At 39.9% G+C, this 17,605-nt stretch overlaps 3 protein-coding genes across 4 annotated transcripts; 1 reads left to right on the top strand and 2 right to left on the bottom strand.

The window, feature by feature from the left end:
* Positions 1 to 729: 729 nt before the first annotated feature.
* Positions 730 to 3,275, top strand: LOC135607103 (polygalacturonase At1g48100-like). Its single transcript, XM_065098630.1, has 6 exons — positions 730 to 1,707; positions 1,771 to 1,938; positions 2,015 to 2,059; positions 2,137 to 2,344; positions 2,420 to 2,501; positions 2,584 to 3,275. The coding sequence occupies exons 1-6, from the start codon at positions 1,117 to 1,119 to the stop codon at positions 3,086 to 3,088; spliced, it is 1,599 nt and encodes a 532-aa protein (XP_064954702.1). The 5' UTR covers positions 730 to 1,116; the 3' UTR covers positions 3,089 to 3,275.
* Positions 3,276 to 6,833: 3,558 nt separating this feature from the next.
* Positions 6,834 to 10,765, bottom strand: LOC135607102 (ABC transporter I family member 20-like). Its single transcript, XM_065098629.1, has 7 exons — positions 10,469 to 10,765; positions 10,212 to 10,345; positions 8,865 to 8,984; positions 8,578 to 8,673; positions 8,332 to 8,484; positions 8,174 to 8,251; positions 6,834 to 7,262 (listed from the first exon to the last, which is right to left on the bottom strand). Exons 1-7 carry the CDS (start codon positions 10,653 to 10,655, stop codon positions 7,023 to 7,025), a joined length of 1,008 nt encoding a protein of 335 aa, XP_064954701.1. The 5' UTR covers positions 10,656 to 10,765; the 3' UTR covers positions 6,834 to 7,022.
* Positions 10,766 to 11,695: 930 nt separating this feature from the next.
* LOC103977666 (pentatricopeptide repeat-containing protein At1g13040, mitochondrial) lies at positions 11,696 to 17,605 on the bottom strand. Of its 2 annotated transcripts, XM_009393243.3 has the most exons (4): positions 15,333 to 17,603; positions 15,126 to 15,251; positions 12,749 to 12,823; positions 11,696 to 12,162 (listed from the first exon to the last, which is right to left on the bottom strand). In XM_009393243.3, the coding sequence occupies exons 1-2, from the start codon at positions 17,338 to 17,340 to the stop codon at positions 15,229 to 15,231; spliced, it is 2,031 nt and encodes a 676-aa protein (XP_009391518.3). In that variant the 5' UTR covers positions 17,341 to 17,603; the 3' UTR covers positions 11,696 to 12,162; positions 12,749 to 12,823; positions 15,126 to 15,228. The 2 variants fall into 2 exon arrangements, with proteins under 2 accessions (XP_009391518.3, XP_064954700.1); XM_065098628.1 differs by lacking the exons at positions 11,696 to 12,162; positions 12,749 to 12,823; positions 15,126 to 15,251 and having other exon boundaries at positions 15,448 to 15,583; positions 15,651 to 17,605.

Here is a 17,605-nt window from a genome sequence, read left to right as displayed (position 1 = left end):
TATTTAATCTGTATTAAGTTAATTAATCTGTATTCCCCTTATTATTTACCATGCATAAAATCATTTGAACCTTTAGATATGAAGATACAATTTATATTACATGTTTCAGTGACACAAGTGACATGAAGTCATGTTTGAAGAAGCACTTGAGAGCACTTAGATATGACTTTGTATCCATTGGACAGGCCTTAATCCCATTAGCAAGCAGAAGATTCAGGAACAGATACAGTGCTGCTCTACAGAAACAAGTTTACTGAGATGGAATCCCACTGGCAGCCGTCCCACTTATCTCTAGCCAACCCTATCCAATCCCCAACTCCAATACCTCACCAATTACAGCCTTGCCTTCTGGCTTTTCCAACTTCAGCAAGCATTTTTAATACCTCTAAACACTGTCATCAAGCAACGTATCAAAGATAAACTCCTCTTGCGGAGTTACAGACCCCAGAAATGAAAGCACAGAGATAGAAAAAGAGAGAGAGAGAGAGAGAACAAATTGGATAAAGCTTCTGTATCAATGGCCACATGCAATGCAACAGTTGCAAAGTCATTGAGAGAGTCCAGTCTAATACACTTAATGCACCTGAATCAAGTGATCACAACCAAGTCTATCATCTTCCTCCTCCTCCATTTGGTCCCCAAGAATCACCATGCTCTCACCACCTTTACCTTTCCTCCTCTCCCTCCCCCCTTGTATGATATGCAGACTCCACATTCTCAAAAAGCCATGCACGCATGGAACTGGTCGGTCGCCACCGATAGAATAATGCATCGTGCAGCAGCAGGAGAGCCACAAAGGAAGACCCAGCCACCACCTCCCCCTCCTCACCCTATAAAAATGGCTTAGTCAATCATCCAAATCTTCCATCCCTCCCTTGTGACGTACCTCATCTCCCACTGCCCTCTGCTGAGCCTCAGTTCCGCAACCCTTGCTCGCATGCATTCTCCTCCACTTGCCGCATGCAGTTTCTAAGACAACGACAACCGCCCTCCGCCGTAAAATCCATGAGGTCATTGTGAATCGGAGAGCGAGAGCCAGGCTTTGTGTATTATAAATAGCTGCCATATCTTGGCTTTGTTCCAGCACATTTGGCAGTGTTCATAGGCCAAGCACAAATGGAAGTGAGCAAGATGCTCCTATTGCTTGTCCTCGTTTGCTCTGGCTTCGGTTGTACTTCTGTTCGTGGAAGATTCCATTACGGCATTGCTCGGCCTCCAATGGCAGAACCTCCATCTCAAGCTGTAGTTCCTGCAAATTCCATTAGTCTTCCTCCTGCTCTTGCTCCTCAGCCTGTCCACCCAAGCTATAGTGGGAACTCTGCGAACTCCACTAGTACAGGTTATAGTGGGAATTCGACAAACACCACTAGTGCATACCCTCCTTCTGAGCCTATTGGTGCAGGCTATAGTGGGAATTCTACGAACTCGAATACTACGAGCACTCCCGTTTCCTCTCCACCTCCCCTTCCTGCGCCTGTCGACGCAGGGACGGCGACCCGCAATTCCTCGAACGCCACTGCGGTGCTCGACGTGCGAGCCTTCGGAGCAGTAGGCGATGGAGTCGCCGATGACACCGAAGCATTCAAGACCGCGTGGGATATTGCCTGCCAAGACGGGCCCGGAACCATCCTTGTCCCGCAGGGCTACGCTTTCAAGATCCTGTCGACCATCTTCGCAGGTCCTTGCCACAGTGAGCTCACGTTTCAGGTACGCCCTCATCTTCCCTCTCGTCGTGTCCAGAGCGGATGCTGATGCTAATTCTATGTCAAGGTTGATGGAACAATCATTGCCCCCGACGGCCCAGACGAGTGGCCTCGGAACAACAACCGGCGGCAGTGGCTCGTGTTCTACAGAGCCAACGGGTTGAAGCTGCAAGGAAGAGGAGTCATCGATGGGAGAGGAGAGAAGTGGTGGAACCTCCCCTGCAAACCTCACAAGGTATCCACGAACAAACTTGTCAGCCACAAGAAGTAGGATCATGACAAGATCTAACATTACTCTTCTGACATCGCAGGGGCCAAATGGCACGACATTGTCGGGGCCATGCGACAGCCCTGTGGTAAGCTCAACCGAATTACCTGTCATCATCAGCCGGAAGGTTTCACGACAACTAAGCTTTCTTCTCGTTCCTTACAGGCTTTGAGGTTCTTCATGAGCTCAAACCTCATAGTACACGGGATCAGAGTCCAGAACAGTCCCCAGTTCCACTTCCGGTTCGACAACTGCCGGAACGTCACCGTCGACGCAATCTCGATCAGCTCACCCGCGCTTAGCCCCAACACTGATGGCATCCACGTCGAGAACACCGAGATGGTTGGAATCTACAACTCAGTCATCTCCAGCGGTAACTCATCACTGTTTCCTCCATCGTCTCAGATTTGCTTCCGTTTCGGTATCCTAAGACTCATGATCTCAACAGGAGATGATTGCATATCCATCGGAGCTGGTAGCATCAACATAGACATAAGAAACGTGACCTGTGGGCCAAGCCATGGAATCAGGTATCGCCAGAAACACTTCTTCTTTTCCTTCCTAGATCTTCTTTGCGAGCATGAATCCAACTCAATCAGATTCCTGGTTCAGCATTGGGAGCCTGGGCACGAAGAACACTCGAGCTTGCGTGACGAACATAACAGTAAAGAATTCAGTGATTAAGCATTCGGATAACGGGGTCAGGATCAAGACATGGCAAGGTGGGTCAGGATCAGTATCATCTGTCTCCTTCGACAACATCCGCATGGACGCCGTGAGGAACCCCATCATCATCGACCAGTACTACTGCCTCTCCAAGTCGTGCAAGAACCAGACGTCGGCAGTCTACGTATCGGACGTATCATACACCGGCATCAAGGGCACATACGACGTCAGGAGTCCGCCCATCCATTTCGGGTGCAGTGATTCCGTCCCCTGCACCAACATCACCCTGTCGGAGGTGGTGCTTCTTCCAGCTCAAGCATACTTCATCTCCAATCCATTCTGTTGGAACGTTTACGGCGTGATGGCGACGCAGACGATCCCTCCTGTATCGTGCTTGCTGGAGGGATTTCCTTCCTCGATCACGGACATTGGTTCAGATAGGTGCTACTGATGTAGTTACATTACAGTGTTGCATAGCAAGCACAAGGTGGTGTAGAAATGTACACCAAAGTAAAAGGACTTCATCTTATACTCAATGTAATAGTTGTCTGAGATGAGCATCTGTAATATACTGATGTTCGAAGCAAGAGCTCTGTTTTACAGCAATCAACACATATCTCTGCATATGTTCATCCAAACTGCTAATGGATTCTCTCTTTCATTTAAAGGAAAATTTCTTGCTGAGAGATTACTCTTCATGAGATTAAAAACCAGATTTTGGACTTGACAAGGGAAATCTTCTCCCCCATTGGTGGCTCGACACAAGCAATACAGTGAGAGGGCAAGACTTGACTATAATGTGGACATCAATCTAAAATATTCCTCTCTATCGTTCCATTATAAAATGCTAACCAAAGACGATAATTGTTTACTAACTTAAGCGTCTGAGAGATCAGATTGAAATACTCATCCGATCTCAATCTTCGTATACGTACCTATGTTTACCTAAATCCGGAGGTACGTTCGACCCTTCTTATCAATCATCTTAATCCTTTTGTGCACATGGCTCGAGACCGAGTCGGGTTAATTCAGACGTATTCGACGTCATCACAATCAGGACTAAAATTTATTTTTCAGTACCAAGAACATGCAGTCTAATTACATACTATAAATTAACCTATGCACTTGCTGACATAAACCTTAAAAGCTAAAAGCTAGTGTGCTACAATTTGTCCCAGATTGGCTTCTCATCGCACCAATCAAGTGGGGTAATTGTTGGGTTTTGAGAGCACATGCGAAGGCTCTCCACCTTGTTCTTCAGCAAACAAAAAGAGGCGGCTTCGGTGTGCTTGTTGAGTGCGTGGGAAATGCTAGACACCATGCATTGCACCATGAGAAGTCCATGAACGAACAGATCAATCATGAATGTGTAATTGAATGGGAATCAAATAAAGGAGGGCAGCCATTAAAGAACAGCTTCTTAATTCGCAAGAGTGGTGAGCGTGAGGCACGGAGGCCAAAGTTGATGTGCTTTTGACGAACCGAAAGCGATCTCGGAATGACATGCGGGAATAATCGTTATTGCTCTCTCTCTCTCTCTCTCTCTCTCTCTCTCTTTCTCTCTCTCTCTCTCACACACACACACACACACACACACAAACACATTCACATGCGCAATGGCGAGCAGCAATGATGGCATCGGTAGGCTTGTGTGCCGGTGCATGCTCTAGATTCCAAAAGCCGCCACCACTACCGGCAGCCGCCCATCGACTTGTCTTCCCTAAACGCCAAACTCTCTTTGTCCAGTAGGTCTCCTTGAAAAGCTATGGAGGCAATTGTGGCAACATAGAGAGAGTGGAGGTAGGAGAAGTAGGATGTGGGTGTGCATGGTCGAGGTTGGCTTCATCTCCCTTGCCCCTCATCTTGGGCACCTCAAGATACTCCGAGCATATCTTGGATAAGAAGATGTCAAGAGAGAGAGTGTGTGTTTGTGTTTGTGTTTGTGGAGGATTCATGTGGGCTTCCCATTCCTTTCCCATGCCAACCACTGCTCTTCCCTGTCCCTCGTGTTCTTTGGGATTTTGGAGGAAGATTCCATCGACCAAATGGTACTGTAGTGGGACAGTAACTTCCGCGTTATTGCCGTGCTTGAGATCCCAACTTCCAACTTCCACAGATAAGAACATTATTTCCTTTACTCAGTGTCCATTAGCAGCACGCATCTTTTGTGTGGTTCAAATCAGCAGCAAACACTTCGCAAGCATCGTCAACATCAAGTTGCCTCAAGTTACAGCACTCTCTCTCTCTCTCTCTCTCTCTCTCTCTCTCTCTCTCTCTCTAACTATCTGTCTCTGTCTCTTCATTGCAGCTAGCTTACTACAGTGCAGGCAAATTTCCTAGACTTCTCTTAAGTCTGTTTTCGAGTTTTATGACTTGCAATCGGTTTGTCTATTGCAGGTCACAAGCCAATGATTTCTGATAAGATAAGAGGAATAGTGGGACTCGGTGGAGGATGCATGAAAAGTAAGTTTTGATGATGATAAATCCTCGCATAAAGAACATCATAAGAATTAGGACATGATAATAGTATTTGAAGGTTCATATGCCCTCTTATTTGATAAGATCTTTCAATCTCTTCCTAATAAAAGAGATTATCTATACCTAAATCTTGTGAAGTCTATCTTCGTATTCTTTCCTCAAATCTTTGAAATATTTGTTTGGCACGCCCCATCATCAACTTGCCTTCTTCTATTGCGTCGACTATATCCAGCTACGGTGAGACAAGGAAGTTAAAGTTGGAAAGCCCTTTGAACAAAGCTCTGTACCAATTTGATACGGAAATGGGAAAAAGATAAGAATAAGACTTTGGTGAAGATAAAAAATACATAATGAATCTCCATAAATAAATATGAAGATTAGATTCATTGTATATATATATATATATATATATATATATATATATATGTATTTGTAAGATTCTTATGTGATGTTTCATGATGACTCTATTTAATGATGTATTTCCCAATTGAAAAGATAATTAAATTAAATTTACTTCACAAAAGAACCACAAATTGAAAGAAGAATCATTCAAGAGTTGGCATCCATTCAGCCACCATCTCTTGAAGGGTTCTCTCTTGGTGAACCTTCAGAATCGAAGCATGCGCCGTAAAGCCACCATAGATAACGATCCGAGGTGGTCCTCCTCCTCACGGCATGTTGAAGGCGGAGACGGGCATTGGTTTCTTCGTGTTAGTAACCATTGACGGACGAGAGCACATCTTTCAAAGTAGGACAGAACAGAAACTATTGTTGCTATTTGAATCAGAAACGATAAAAAATCAAACTGAATTAAAATGGACGTTTGACCAAAATAGACGATCTCGATTCGGATTCGGATCGGAAAGAAAATAAATAAATAATATTACAAATTTAAAATAAACATTAATAAAAAAATTTAAAAAAAGACAGTTCGATTCAAAACCGGAATGGAAAAACCACCTAAAACTGAAAACTGATTCAATTTCGATTCTAAATTTCTAAAATTTAAAATTTTACTGAAGAACCGAAGCCGTCGTTTCCGAAACCAAGGTTAGGTCTGGCTTTACATCACCAAATAAATAGTAATCATGGCTTCAACATACTTATGTAATTCCCTCTTGTCCAAAGAGAGGTAACCGTATGTATTTGAGACTAAAAAGTACTATTAATCTGAAGTCTTAAATCACATATAGAGCTTTTGGAAAGTTGATACCATGACCTGAGTATTCCACTTTGAAGGGGAACATGTCTGAGACCGTGACTGGTGAGTGCACAAACACAAAGGTGACTACAGATTCACAGCTGCTTACAAAGATGAGAAGAATGTTGGGTGCATAAAGCTGCACAAAGATAATGGCATGCCATACCTTCTCATAAAGAGAGAGAAAGAGATTTGAGTCAAAAATTTAAATAAAAAATATAAATTAGAACTTTTTCTGATAAATTTTTTAGGATGCCAACATAATTCTCTTGACAAAATATGGTAAACAAAGGAGAATGATGATGATGATGATGATGATGATGCAGTTATAACAATTGCCAGAAGCACAATTGCATTGTTTACAGCAGGCGGCAATTTGCTGTTACTTTGTTCCCCTACCTTTGTTGACTGACCAGACCTAAATCTACATGGACATGTTGCAATAAGCAGAGCATTAGATCAATATTCACATGTCTCAATACTAGATCATGTAGTCTCCACCATTATGAAGAAATGATGATGCAAACCATACCTTACATATTGTGAATTTAATCCAACAAACAATTACTGCTCTGCATTTTTTCTATATATTTCAAGTACAACAATAATTATCTTTGGAATATGAGCACCTATAACCAAACATTTTCTTTAGTTCTCGTAAACACAACAGACGAGATTCACCAAACTCAAGAACATGCAGAAGTTGTTATTGCCTAAGGACTCTATTTGAACTCAGAAAAAAATTCTCCTGACCTGCTACAGTTGAATGAAGTCTCCCAGCTGCCCAACCATTGTTCATTACTTGAACTGCACTCCGGGCTGGATCACCTGTCACCCGTGTCCCCTCCAGTTGCTTTTCATGTTCTGGGAGGCCAATTGCCTTTCTCTCCTGTCGCCTCCTCCTGTCTTCATCCCTCTCCTTCCTTAGCCAACTCTCCACTGTTCTCTAAATGATATAATTTCAAAGAAAAGGCTGATTAGATAAGCCTACCAATGTAACCAATTATACATAATAGTGACCATAACCACACTAATTTAAGAATCATCAACCTATTTTTATTAAATACTATTATATACTACCTAATCAAGCTTAGCAGAGGATTTCATTTTGTCAATTATTCCATATAATTCACATAAGATACCAATATATCAAATCTAAACTAGAATAACTGAAGAATCATGAAGTAATTGTTACTAGATATAATAATCTAGTCTGATGATTGATACCCATGAAATACCAATATTATTTCTTGTGCCACTATCTAAAAGTTTAGTGGAGCTTAAATTGAAATAACCTCATAATAAAAAGTAAAGCAAGCACCGTCCACATGTTTGTGCACATCCATGCATTTATGTATGCATATATCACCAACTAATGCATTTGTTTCAATTCACTGTATCCATCACAATGTGGACATTGAGAAGGTAAGTTATAACCTGATCTGGAGAACAGGAGAATTAACATCATCGCAAATAGCCAAGCAACTACAAACTAATATAGGTCTACATCAGTTTATAGCTTCTTCAAAAATGGACATGCAAACAATATAATGAAAACATCTAGGCCATCAAAGTTCAGGAATACTATGGTATTACAATGCACTGATCCCATCTTCATGCTTCCCTTCTAAATTTATAATAGGTCCACCATCTGTGTATTTGTCGAATGACAATCTATCTGTTCTGCCTTCACATATTCTCTAGTAACAAAATAAAGTACACTGAGCTAATAAAAATAGAGAACACAGATTATCATGCACAATATATACAATCAAAACATGACAACTGAATTCCCCATTTGTTTTCTTTAGGTCACGACTCACTTCACATCAATTTCTACGCAAAGAATTCACTTACCATTAAAGATAAGTTACTCATCTCCTTAACTTTCTCCAAAGGTACTGCTAACTGCAATTTCCCATGAGCAACATATACCTGTTATCAGCAGTATATCGACGTTAAGGAAAATAATCCCACAGAACTTCAGAAAACAAGATCTTATGTGGTGAACTTACAACATGTGTTGGCCAGTCTTCAAGACCATCAAAAATATGAGTTGCGTAGATAATTGTGGCACCTCGTTCTTCACACTCCTTACTTAGATATCTTAAAAGGTTAGCTCTTGCAAGGACATCTAAGTCCACTGTTATTTCGTCAAGAAGAAGAACCTAAAAAAGCAATATTATGAATTATGGCTTTTAAAAACTATTTGTCCTTTAACTAATATGATTACAGGTTTACTATGCACAAAGGTGACAGACCTTAAATGGCTTAAGCAGTCCCATGCATATTTGAATTCGTCTTCTTTGACCATCAGATGCTTTGTGCATTCTCCATGATAAATCAATGTCTAAAACCTGCATAACCATGGTCGAGCAGCCCATTTCAAGCAATTTTAACTGAGACACATTGTTAACTCCGCTCTTCTTTGTTTCTCATGCATCCTTCTTTCACGAAAAATTAGGCAGAGTAACAACATTAATAACGAATAGTAAGTTGAAAGGCAATTATGTATGCTACAAACCACATGAGATTATATACTACATACATTAATCAGTTCGTCTCTCCTTTGAGGATCAACGCCAGAAACACCATATATCATCTTCTCAGCAGAAATGTCCATTTGTATCGAGACCTCAAAACCAGCAAAAGCAACATCTCGCCGCCACTGCATCAACATGTATAAAGATAGCGTTAACGTAATCTACTAGTCAAATAAGAACATAAACATATGTGTTATGCAATGTGCACAATGATTTATACAATTTAAAGAGCTAGTCATGCAATCCAAACTTATCATGTGAAAGTTGGCCAACGTATACTTCATTGTGATGATGGTATAAATACTGTAACTCTTCAGAAAATAATTTGTTATAACGGAGGTAAAGATATTTACATATCTCCTGATAGAACTATTCTATTGTTTAAATTAGTCCAAAATAGAGTAACAAATTCCTCTTAAGGATCATATACAAGATCTAAGATTTATGAGGAAGTCACATTTCATTTTATGAGGATGCGTCAGTACCTTTCATCACGGAGATGTGTTGACATGCTTCGGGCATATACTAGCAGGCACATGAATCCTTGAATGTGGCACAAGTAAAACACTCAAATGCAGAGCCCTAAACATATCTAAGGTGCTAGTTATGATTGTCATTTTACATAAGCTATGATAACAAATGCTTTGATGTTCATAAATAGTGAGAAGTCAAGAGTGTGTACGTGTAAAGATCGAAGGAAAAAAGAGAAGGTATAAGGTGCATATACATGTGATTGACCTCATGCCCTCACACATCTAAAGTGTCAACTTAATCATAAAACAATCCTTTTTGATGGTTGGTTGAAGAAATGTGATAGCCTTCTTATATAAAATTCAAACTTCTTTAGGTATGTTATCCAAGTACTCAAACAGTTCATTGCTTGATACAAATGCACAAAGTAAATTGCAAAGGGAGTCAAAATAGCGACTTTGAATGAAGAAAAAAAATGTAATAAAAAACTCTGCTCTGCACTATATGCCATGATAATGAGTTAACATAATCTTTCTCAATAAATTGCCATAATATTCAGCACATCACTATCCTTAAAAAAAGAAAGTTACAAGTTACGTTGAAAATGGAGCAATTAGGACAAATTTTGTTCAAAATATTCTCTTTTAATATTGTATCTATTAAAAAATATTTTTATTATTTTTTCTCATACATACATAATCATGTGCAATTTGCTTGTACTTGAAGGATGCTCATGCAAAACGAGAGAAGTAACAACAATCATCTAAAAGTCCTTTCTTCTCTCAATAGAAGATCACAAGCAGAGAAGCTCCTACATTATTTGTCTAATATCACATAATTAAAGACTATAAGGATCATTTCTTGACCATCCTATCCCTTACCTCTCCACCCAAGTAAGAAAGATCACCAGAAGAGGTTAGAGCGGTGTCATGGAAGGCCGACCTACCCAGGATCCGGACCATCTCCGGGTCCACCATGTGCTTCCCTCCTAGTATCTTCAGTATCGTGGTCTTCCCTAACAGATCCAAAAACAAACCAAGAAAAAAATCAAGAATTTCCACCTCAGAAACATGTCGAAGATCTCAACTTCTTGAACGCAAGCGACGCAAATCGGTGGAGAGAATAAGTGAGGACCAACCGGCACCATTGGTTCCGACCAGGAGGCATCGATCGCCGGCGCGGAGGGAGAGGGAGAAACCGTCGATGAGGGGGGCAGACCCCGGAGGAGGGTGCCCGTCGATCCCGGGGTACGTGAAACGGAGGTTCTTGACTTCCACAACTGGGCCAACGTCGGCGGCGGAGGTGGCGGTGCCCTCGTTCCCCATCGTTACTCTCTTCCCGCTTTCCTCAAGGAAGGGCTAAAACGGCGATCGAGTCGGGGCCTGTCATCAGCTTGCGCAGTCCACTGTTCGTGCGGGGTAATGAGACCAGCAACGTGGAGCTCTGTCGATCGCCAAAGCCGACCTTCTTATGCTCCTTTTATTGGTGAAAGGAGGAGCCACGTAATCTGTTGTAGGTTTAAAGTTGAAGCAGTGGAGCAGACTTTAATGTCACACCCACCCACTCTTCGAAGATTGTTGTCGGGTGAATCCGATAACTCGATAACCCGGTAACTCGATACACAAATATTGATATCCTTTATATAATACCCCGCTTAGTAATATCCATGTCTCGGGTTAACATTAACTGATTTATTAAATATATAACTAATTTGATTTTACTAAAATAGTTAAATTTATTTTTTCAAAGATATATGAGTTATATATTCAACAATATACATTTAGTTAAAGATGATTTACTATTTGCTAAGTAAAAAATTAACTATAAGGGCATATATACAAGTTATTTGATTTTACAGTAATATATATAAAACCTAAATTTAGAGTGATTATATATAAACATAAATATGTATATATATATATATATATATATATATATATATATATATATATATATATATATATATATATACACATATACATACACATACACATACACATACACATACACATACACATACACATACACATACATATACATATATATATATATTCAATTTTTTCTTTATTGAGATTCACCTTTGTTTACACAAAAAATAACAAATTTTGTTTATTTTACCTCTCTTGTATTCTCCAAAAGGCAAGACAAAAGATCCAACTTCTCATTATTTGCAATCAGCACTTGGCGTCGTGTAAGAAGACATAAAAGTATGGAGATCACATAAACTCACTCTGTGGAGTACAAAGAAGACTTTTTGTTGAATGCGTTTTGAAGTCTCATAAATCTAATGCAGAAGAGCATTTTGAGACTGAAGAATGTGGCATTCTTCAGGGGAACCTTTCTGATCTTTGTTGCAATAGCAGGCTGAAGCAATAATATGTCCACAAACAAATAGAAAAGTGTCAGTAGCCACCTTCTGAAATAATAAATAATAATAAAAAATATTGTTCACAGTATTTACAAGGGGCCCTTCCTTATTCCTGTAAAGTTCTGATTGCCTTCATGGTGATGTTGTTCTTGTGACATCTAGTAGATAAACAAGTTATACCATCTTAGCATAAGAATGTTGTGCGCTAAATTAAGTCCTCCCTTCAGAACTACCAGCCGATTGTTTGATGGCAGGAATTGACTCTTCAGATACAGATCATCTTCTCATAAAATGCATCATCTGATATGTCGATACATTGGGTCCCATCATCAATATTGGTTGATATGTTGTAATGCAGTCTGTGGATGGAATCATCTTGGATCATTTAAAAGGGCAGATATTTCCATTATGAACAATCATCCACCATAATGGCTTTCATCATCAGGATATTTAGTCTATCCTCCCTGCATCACAAACAAATCACAACTGAAATGACACAGAAGAAAAATATCAATAAATAATCTTTCATGATCTACACGAGGGACTATACACTGCCTCACCTTCTGTATATGCACTAGTCTGTAAAAAAGGAATAGTAGAATTACATTCTGTTAGTGAAGTCCATTGTGAAAGTAGATCTTTTCACCAATGCACATATACAAAAGTGCCAAGAGGGTAGAATGAAATTGGAATGTGAGGCAGTCTTAACAATGTATCAGTTTGGCTTTTTACAATCATGTCTATATGTATGATGCTCAGAAAAATCATTTGAAGTCTGTAAAAATCTCTCTCTAATAGCTTAGTTTTCGATATACAACATTTTGTAGTAGCAAACTACAGATTTCAATAAAACTTTATTTTCCATTCTAGTGCACATATATGTATGTGCAAGAAATTTACTGAAAAAGGCATGAAAAATTAACATCAGATCCAGTCTGCAAGTTACAGAAGTTTGTCCCCAAGGAAAATTGATATAGCGATGATAGGATAAACAGAAAGATTTAAATAGCTTCCCAGTTGAATAATGAGATTTAACCATAAGAATCTTACCTGATGTGGCTGATTGTTGCGTGAAACATGTTGGATATAGATTCTCCAATTCATCAATAGTCTTCAGCATCATTCCTACAAACTCAGAAATCAGCTTGAATGCCTATTTTTTATAATTTTATCTACAATGAAGAATCAATATGCATGTCAAAAAGAAGACTTGTATAGTTTAGGATGATCACAGTAATCAGTTATATTAAGCACAAATAACTTCCATCTAGACCTAGAGTTTGAGGAGTTGCTAAGTATAAGATCAAGAACTAGATGGATTTGGTTCAGGTTAGGATCAGAGTTCTCAATTTCGATGTGTACTGCCCGCGGTACGAGCAGTACATACCGGTCCGAGAGGATACCGGTACGCGGACCATCCTCTACCGGGCAGTACTAGTGTTTTAATCGGTACCGAGGTATATCGACTGGTACTGCCTCGGATTTCGACCGTTACCGAGGTAAACCGATCGGTACACCCTAGCGTGGTAGGTGAAAGTATTTTTAAGGTTTTAGGGTGTACCGTCAGTACGCGATACGCCTCGGTACCGCCCCGGATTTCGACCATTACCGAAGCATACCGATCGGTACGCCATGGTGTGGTAGGTGAAAGTATTTTTAAGATTTTAAGGTGTACCATTGGTACGCCCTAGCGTACCGATGGTATATATCGGTACATTCCGTACCGATCCGAGCTCAGTACGTCGATACGGATCGATATTCAAAACCTGGTTAGGATATTGATCCAAAGAATATTGAGCAAGAAACTAAAAGAAAATAAAGTTGTCTGGAGCAAGAGCCATCAATTTGCTAAGCCTACCTCGAATCATTTATTGTCTTATTACATAATAAGATATAGCAAAGCTGATAAAAGACTCTTGGATCTTTTTTCGCAAGAAGGTTGTGGCTATGCATGTCACTCTTTCAAATTTAAAAGGTTCATATTCTTTGAGGGAGCAAGGGATTGCGTCCAAAGCAAAATTCTTTATTGAGTGTGCATGTCATTCTTAGTTCCTCAAGTACCACAAGATCTCAAGGTGGAATAGTTTGGACATGAAATTGCAAGAAGAAAATCATAGTTTTTCCTAAAAAATAAAGAAGGATTGCTTAGAAGGCTCCCACCAATGAGGAGCTAGGGAATGAAAATACGTAAGAAGACTTGCATCTGCATGAAAAAAGTTTATTTTTATGATAAGAATCCTTGAAAATGATATTGCAATGCAGCAACCTCAGCATAACACCAAGTACTAACCCTTAAGATCAAACTAAGCAGTGATTTAAAACACAGAAATAAAAAAAGGACTGTCTGGGTTGTGTTTTGATGTAACTCACAAGTTTAGATTTTGTGCCTGAATCTGAAGTATGCTCACCATATGCACGGTCTTATACCGCAATAACTAAATCAAGTTTCTCTGATCACTAAATAACCTATGGCAGGCCTGTCCCTCAATCAAAAGTTTCCTTACTAGGAAACTGCACCAAATATTGCAAGGTCATGTCTAGTTATGGACGCTTTTGGAATCTTTTTAGCCCTTCCACCTACAATCTAGCTCATAGATAATGATAACTATACTAGGAAAAGTTCCTTGTTTAAGTAACCAATTGGACAAATCATGTGACATCACTTGTAGACCTACCATATAATTCATGATTAGTGCAGCAGAGCAATATCGAAGCTTAATCCAAATGATAACTTTAAGTGATTCGTTTACATGAACATGATATCACTTGGTATTAACTTTTCTTAAGCATCAATGTTGACCAAATGATACAATGTCTAAGACATTAAGTGAAATGGTTTCTCATTTAACTGCAATCTAGAATAAAATTGGTGATATTATAATTAAAAACCTTATAATTAAAAGCGAGAACATTTTGCTGTATATCCTCAAGTACTCAACATGATCACAGCTGGATGATTATATGAATCACACACAAAGAAGGGAATTTGATTTTTTTGTTGCAAATATAATTTCAAATTAGTAGCATCAGTAGGCAAAAGATCCTTAAAAAAGCAGTCACATTCCTGGTAAAATATGCTATATTGTCCTTTTATAAATGATTTGAGGAGAATGAGCAGACAGCAAGGTCATCAAGCACCAATGTAGCTGCAATTCTTCACTTGTTATTGTACCAAAATAAAACAGGCATCGCAATCTAAAAGGCCACAAGAAATTGTATAATTTATGTGTGAAATTTTCTGATCCAATTTCAAGGTGCAGTTATTTTTCTACTTAGCATGCTGCTAATAGACATGAATTTGGAGTACTGTGACACAGTACATGTAAAAAAAAATGATATTCAGAGGGTGCATTTAGTAGTAAATCTCTAGATACTTCTTTATGACAAGTTATATGTCATGTTATTTAGAAAAGCTGAGAGATTGGACCTGATCAGCATCCTTGATCCTGACCACTTCTAAGAGGTATAGAGGTCCTGCTTGTGAATTTTCGTGAACCTGGAGTATTACCAACAAACTTTGTTCTGCTCAATTAAGATCGAAGTTTCTCACCTTCTGCACAGAAAAACAAGAAATATTAATTAGATTTGTTAGTTGAGACTTAATTATTAAGTTCACAAATGTTATAACCAATACCTTCTCTATTTGTGTCCTTGGACTTAATTGCAGCAATCAGCCTTTCAGAAATAGCTCTGTCAAGAGTAAAGCCCTTTTCCATCATCTGGTCCCAAATTCTACAAGCTAGGATAAACTTTCCTCCCTTCAGAAGTCCTCCAATCAGTAATTTGTACGTCAATTCATCAGGAGTCACTCCATTTTTGCACATGTCGTCATATAGCTTCATGGCTTCATTTATTCTTGATCCTTTCAGCAACCCATTTATAAGACTGCAATAGGAAACTATATCAGGGGAGATCCGTTTTTCAGTCATGTCAAGAAAATATCTGCGAGCACCTTCTATGTCGCCAACTTTACAGAGGTGGTGCACCATAACGTTATATACACTAACAGTTGGAACCACTCTAGCCTTGAGCATTAGGTGAAAGAGTTCCTGAGCTCTAAAAGCATCACCAATTTTAAAGAATCCATTGATTAGAGTGCTGTATGTAATGGCATCTGCATGTATTCCTTTATGACCCATCTCTTCGAACAACTTAGTTGCAGTTCCCATTTTCCCAACTTTGCAAAATGCATTAATTACAGTGTTGCAGGATACTGCATCACACAAACCTTTTACCTCCATATAACTGGTAATAAAATCATATGCCTTTTCGAGCTGGTTACCCTTGCAAAGACCTTTCAATAGTTGATTATAACTACACCTGTCTGGACTTATCCCACTCATTTCCATCCTTTTCATTAAGTTACCTGCTTCATTCAACATAAATCGATCGCAGTAATGATTCAGGAGTATGTTACAAGTAACCAAGTCAGGCTTGCATCCATTTCTTTGCATGAAAGACACTATCACTTGGGCCTTATCAAACTGGCCAGCTCTGCAGAACCCACCTATAATAGCATTGTATAACCGAGTGTTTAGCTCAATGTTCATCTTTATCATTTCCAACATTAGTTCATAAGCTTCGTCAACCTTCCCATTAGCGGACAAACCACAAACTAATGTACCACAGTTAATAACATCTAGCTTGAAGCCCCTTTTCAACATTTCATCCCAGATCTCTAAGGCAGCAGAGAAATGTCTAGCATTACAAAATCCATTAATGATTGTCGTGTAAGTAACAACATCAGGCTCTCTTCCTTTCTGGATCATTGACTGCAAAACATCCAAAGAATCTTCCATCTTGTTCTGCTTGCATAAGCAATTCAAATATATGTTGTATGCCCAGTTGTCTGGGACACAACCTATCTTATCCATATCTCTCCAAAGCTTCTCAACAAAGAGAAGATTATTCGCTTGACACAGACCACAGATGAGTCTTGAATAAGTAAACGAGCTCAAAGAAAATCCCTTTGAGGTCATCCTATAATAGCACTTCTCAGCAAGATCAAAACAATTATTTCGAACTAGTACACCCATAAACCTATTAAAGTCCACATCAAACATGCGGCAGCCTGATGCAATCATAGCTTCAAATGTACGGATTGCGAACTTGATCTGGCCTGACCGGACGCAACCTGAAATAGTAATCCGATAAATAGAACGGTGCAAGGAGTGACCCTTCAACCTTATTCCTCTTAAAACCTCTGAAAAGATACCAAAGTTTTGATCTTTCAACGCCAAAGAGATCATAGTCTTGATGGTGAAGTGATCGTGCTGGAAACCTGGCTGGGATTCGGCCCACAGATAAAAACGGTAGGCCATGTAAGAATCCGACACGCTCTTTAATACCTGGTTAGCGATGTATGTATTCAACTCAATGTTGAGCCTCTGCAACTCTATCTCCGTCGACTCCGACCACTTACTGGATTCCAGAACTCTTCGAAGCGTACAAGAAGACTCCCAGAACGCATGCGTCGGCGACTTAAACCTCGCCGACAATTTGTTGCGGGACTCTGATGCAAACCCACGTCCTGCAGAAGCGAGCCGAGCATCGAAGAGGCTGATTAGGCTCGTGGTAACGAAGCGAGAGAAGAAGCGGCCGGTTTCTGGGAGGTGCACATTGCACCGGCCGGCCAAAAACATAAGATTTTTCTCAGGGAGATTTCGTCGAACAGGTCAGAGGGGAACGCGTGCGACCAAACCATGAACGGATCAAACCGAGTGCAATAAACGGCGGAGACAAGAGGCCGGCAGAAGGCAACACGAATGGATTCGCCGGAGAATTGCAGGAAAGATCGTGCCTTTGGCTTTGGATTCGACGCGTCGTATCTCAAGAGACAGAGACTCTCCGCCGGGAACGAGTTGCTCTGCGGTCGCAAGGTGATGGATTTATTTGGGCTTCAATACT

This window comes from Musa acuminata, chromosome BXJ2-3, assembly GCF_036884655.1.
Source record: "Musa acuminata AAA Group cultivar baxijiao chromosome BXJ2-3, Cavendish_Baxijiao_AAA, whole genome shotgun sequence".
Taxonomy (NCBI): domain Eukaryota; kingdom Viridiplantae; phylum Streptophyta; class Magnoliopsida; order Zingiberales; family Musaceae; genus Musa; species Musa acuminata.
The sequence above is the reverse complement of the archived record's forward strand: the minus strand, read 5'-3'. Positions and strand labels throughout refer to the sequence as shown.

Bases quoted from the DNA above. Each gene is read 5' to 3' on its own strand.
- LOC135607103 (XM_065098630.1), top strand. From the start codon at position 1,117: ATGGAAGTGAGCAAGATGCTCCTATTGCTTGTCCTCGTTTGCTCTGGC. The intron at 1,939-2,014 runs GTATCCACGAAC...CTGACATCGCAG, and splicing joins TCCCCTGCAAACCTCACAAG to GGGCCAAATGGCACGACATT. The intron at 2,060-2,136 runs GTAAGCTCAACC...CGTTCCTTACAG, and splicing joins GGCCATGCGACAGCCCTGTG to GCTTTGAGGTTCTTCATGAG.
- LOC135607102 (XM_065098629.1), bottom strand. From the start codon at position 10,655: ATGGGGAACGAGGGCACCGCCACCTCCGCCGCCGACGTTGGCCCAGTT. The intron at 10,346-10,468 runs GTTGGTCCTCAC...TGGATCTGTTAG, and splicing joins GGTCGGAACCAATGGTGCCG to GGAAGACCACGATACTGAAG. The intron at 8,674-8,864 runs GTATGTAGTATA...ATGGTTATGCAG, and splicing joins GGAGAGACGAACTGATTAAT to GTTTTAGACATTGATTTATC.
- LOC103977666 (XM_009393243.3), bottom strand. From the start codon at position 17,340: ATGTTTTTGGCCGGCCGGTGCAATGTGCACCTCCCAGAAACCGGCCGC. The intron at 15,252-15,332 runs GTATTGGTTATA...TTTTCTGTGCAG, and splicing joins CAAGGACACAAATAGAGAAG to AAGGTGAGAAACTTCGATCT.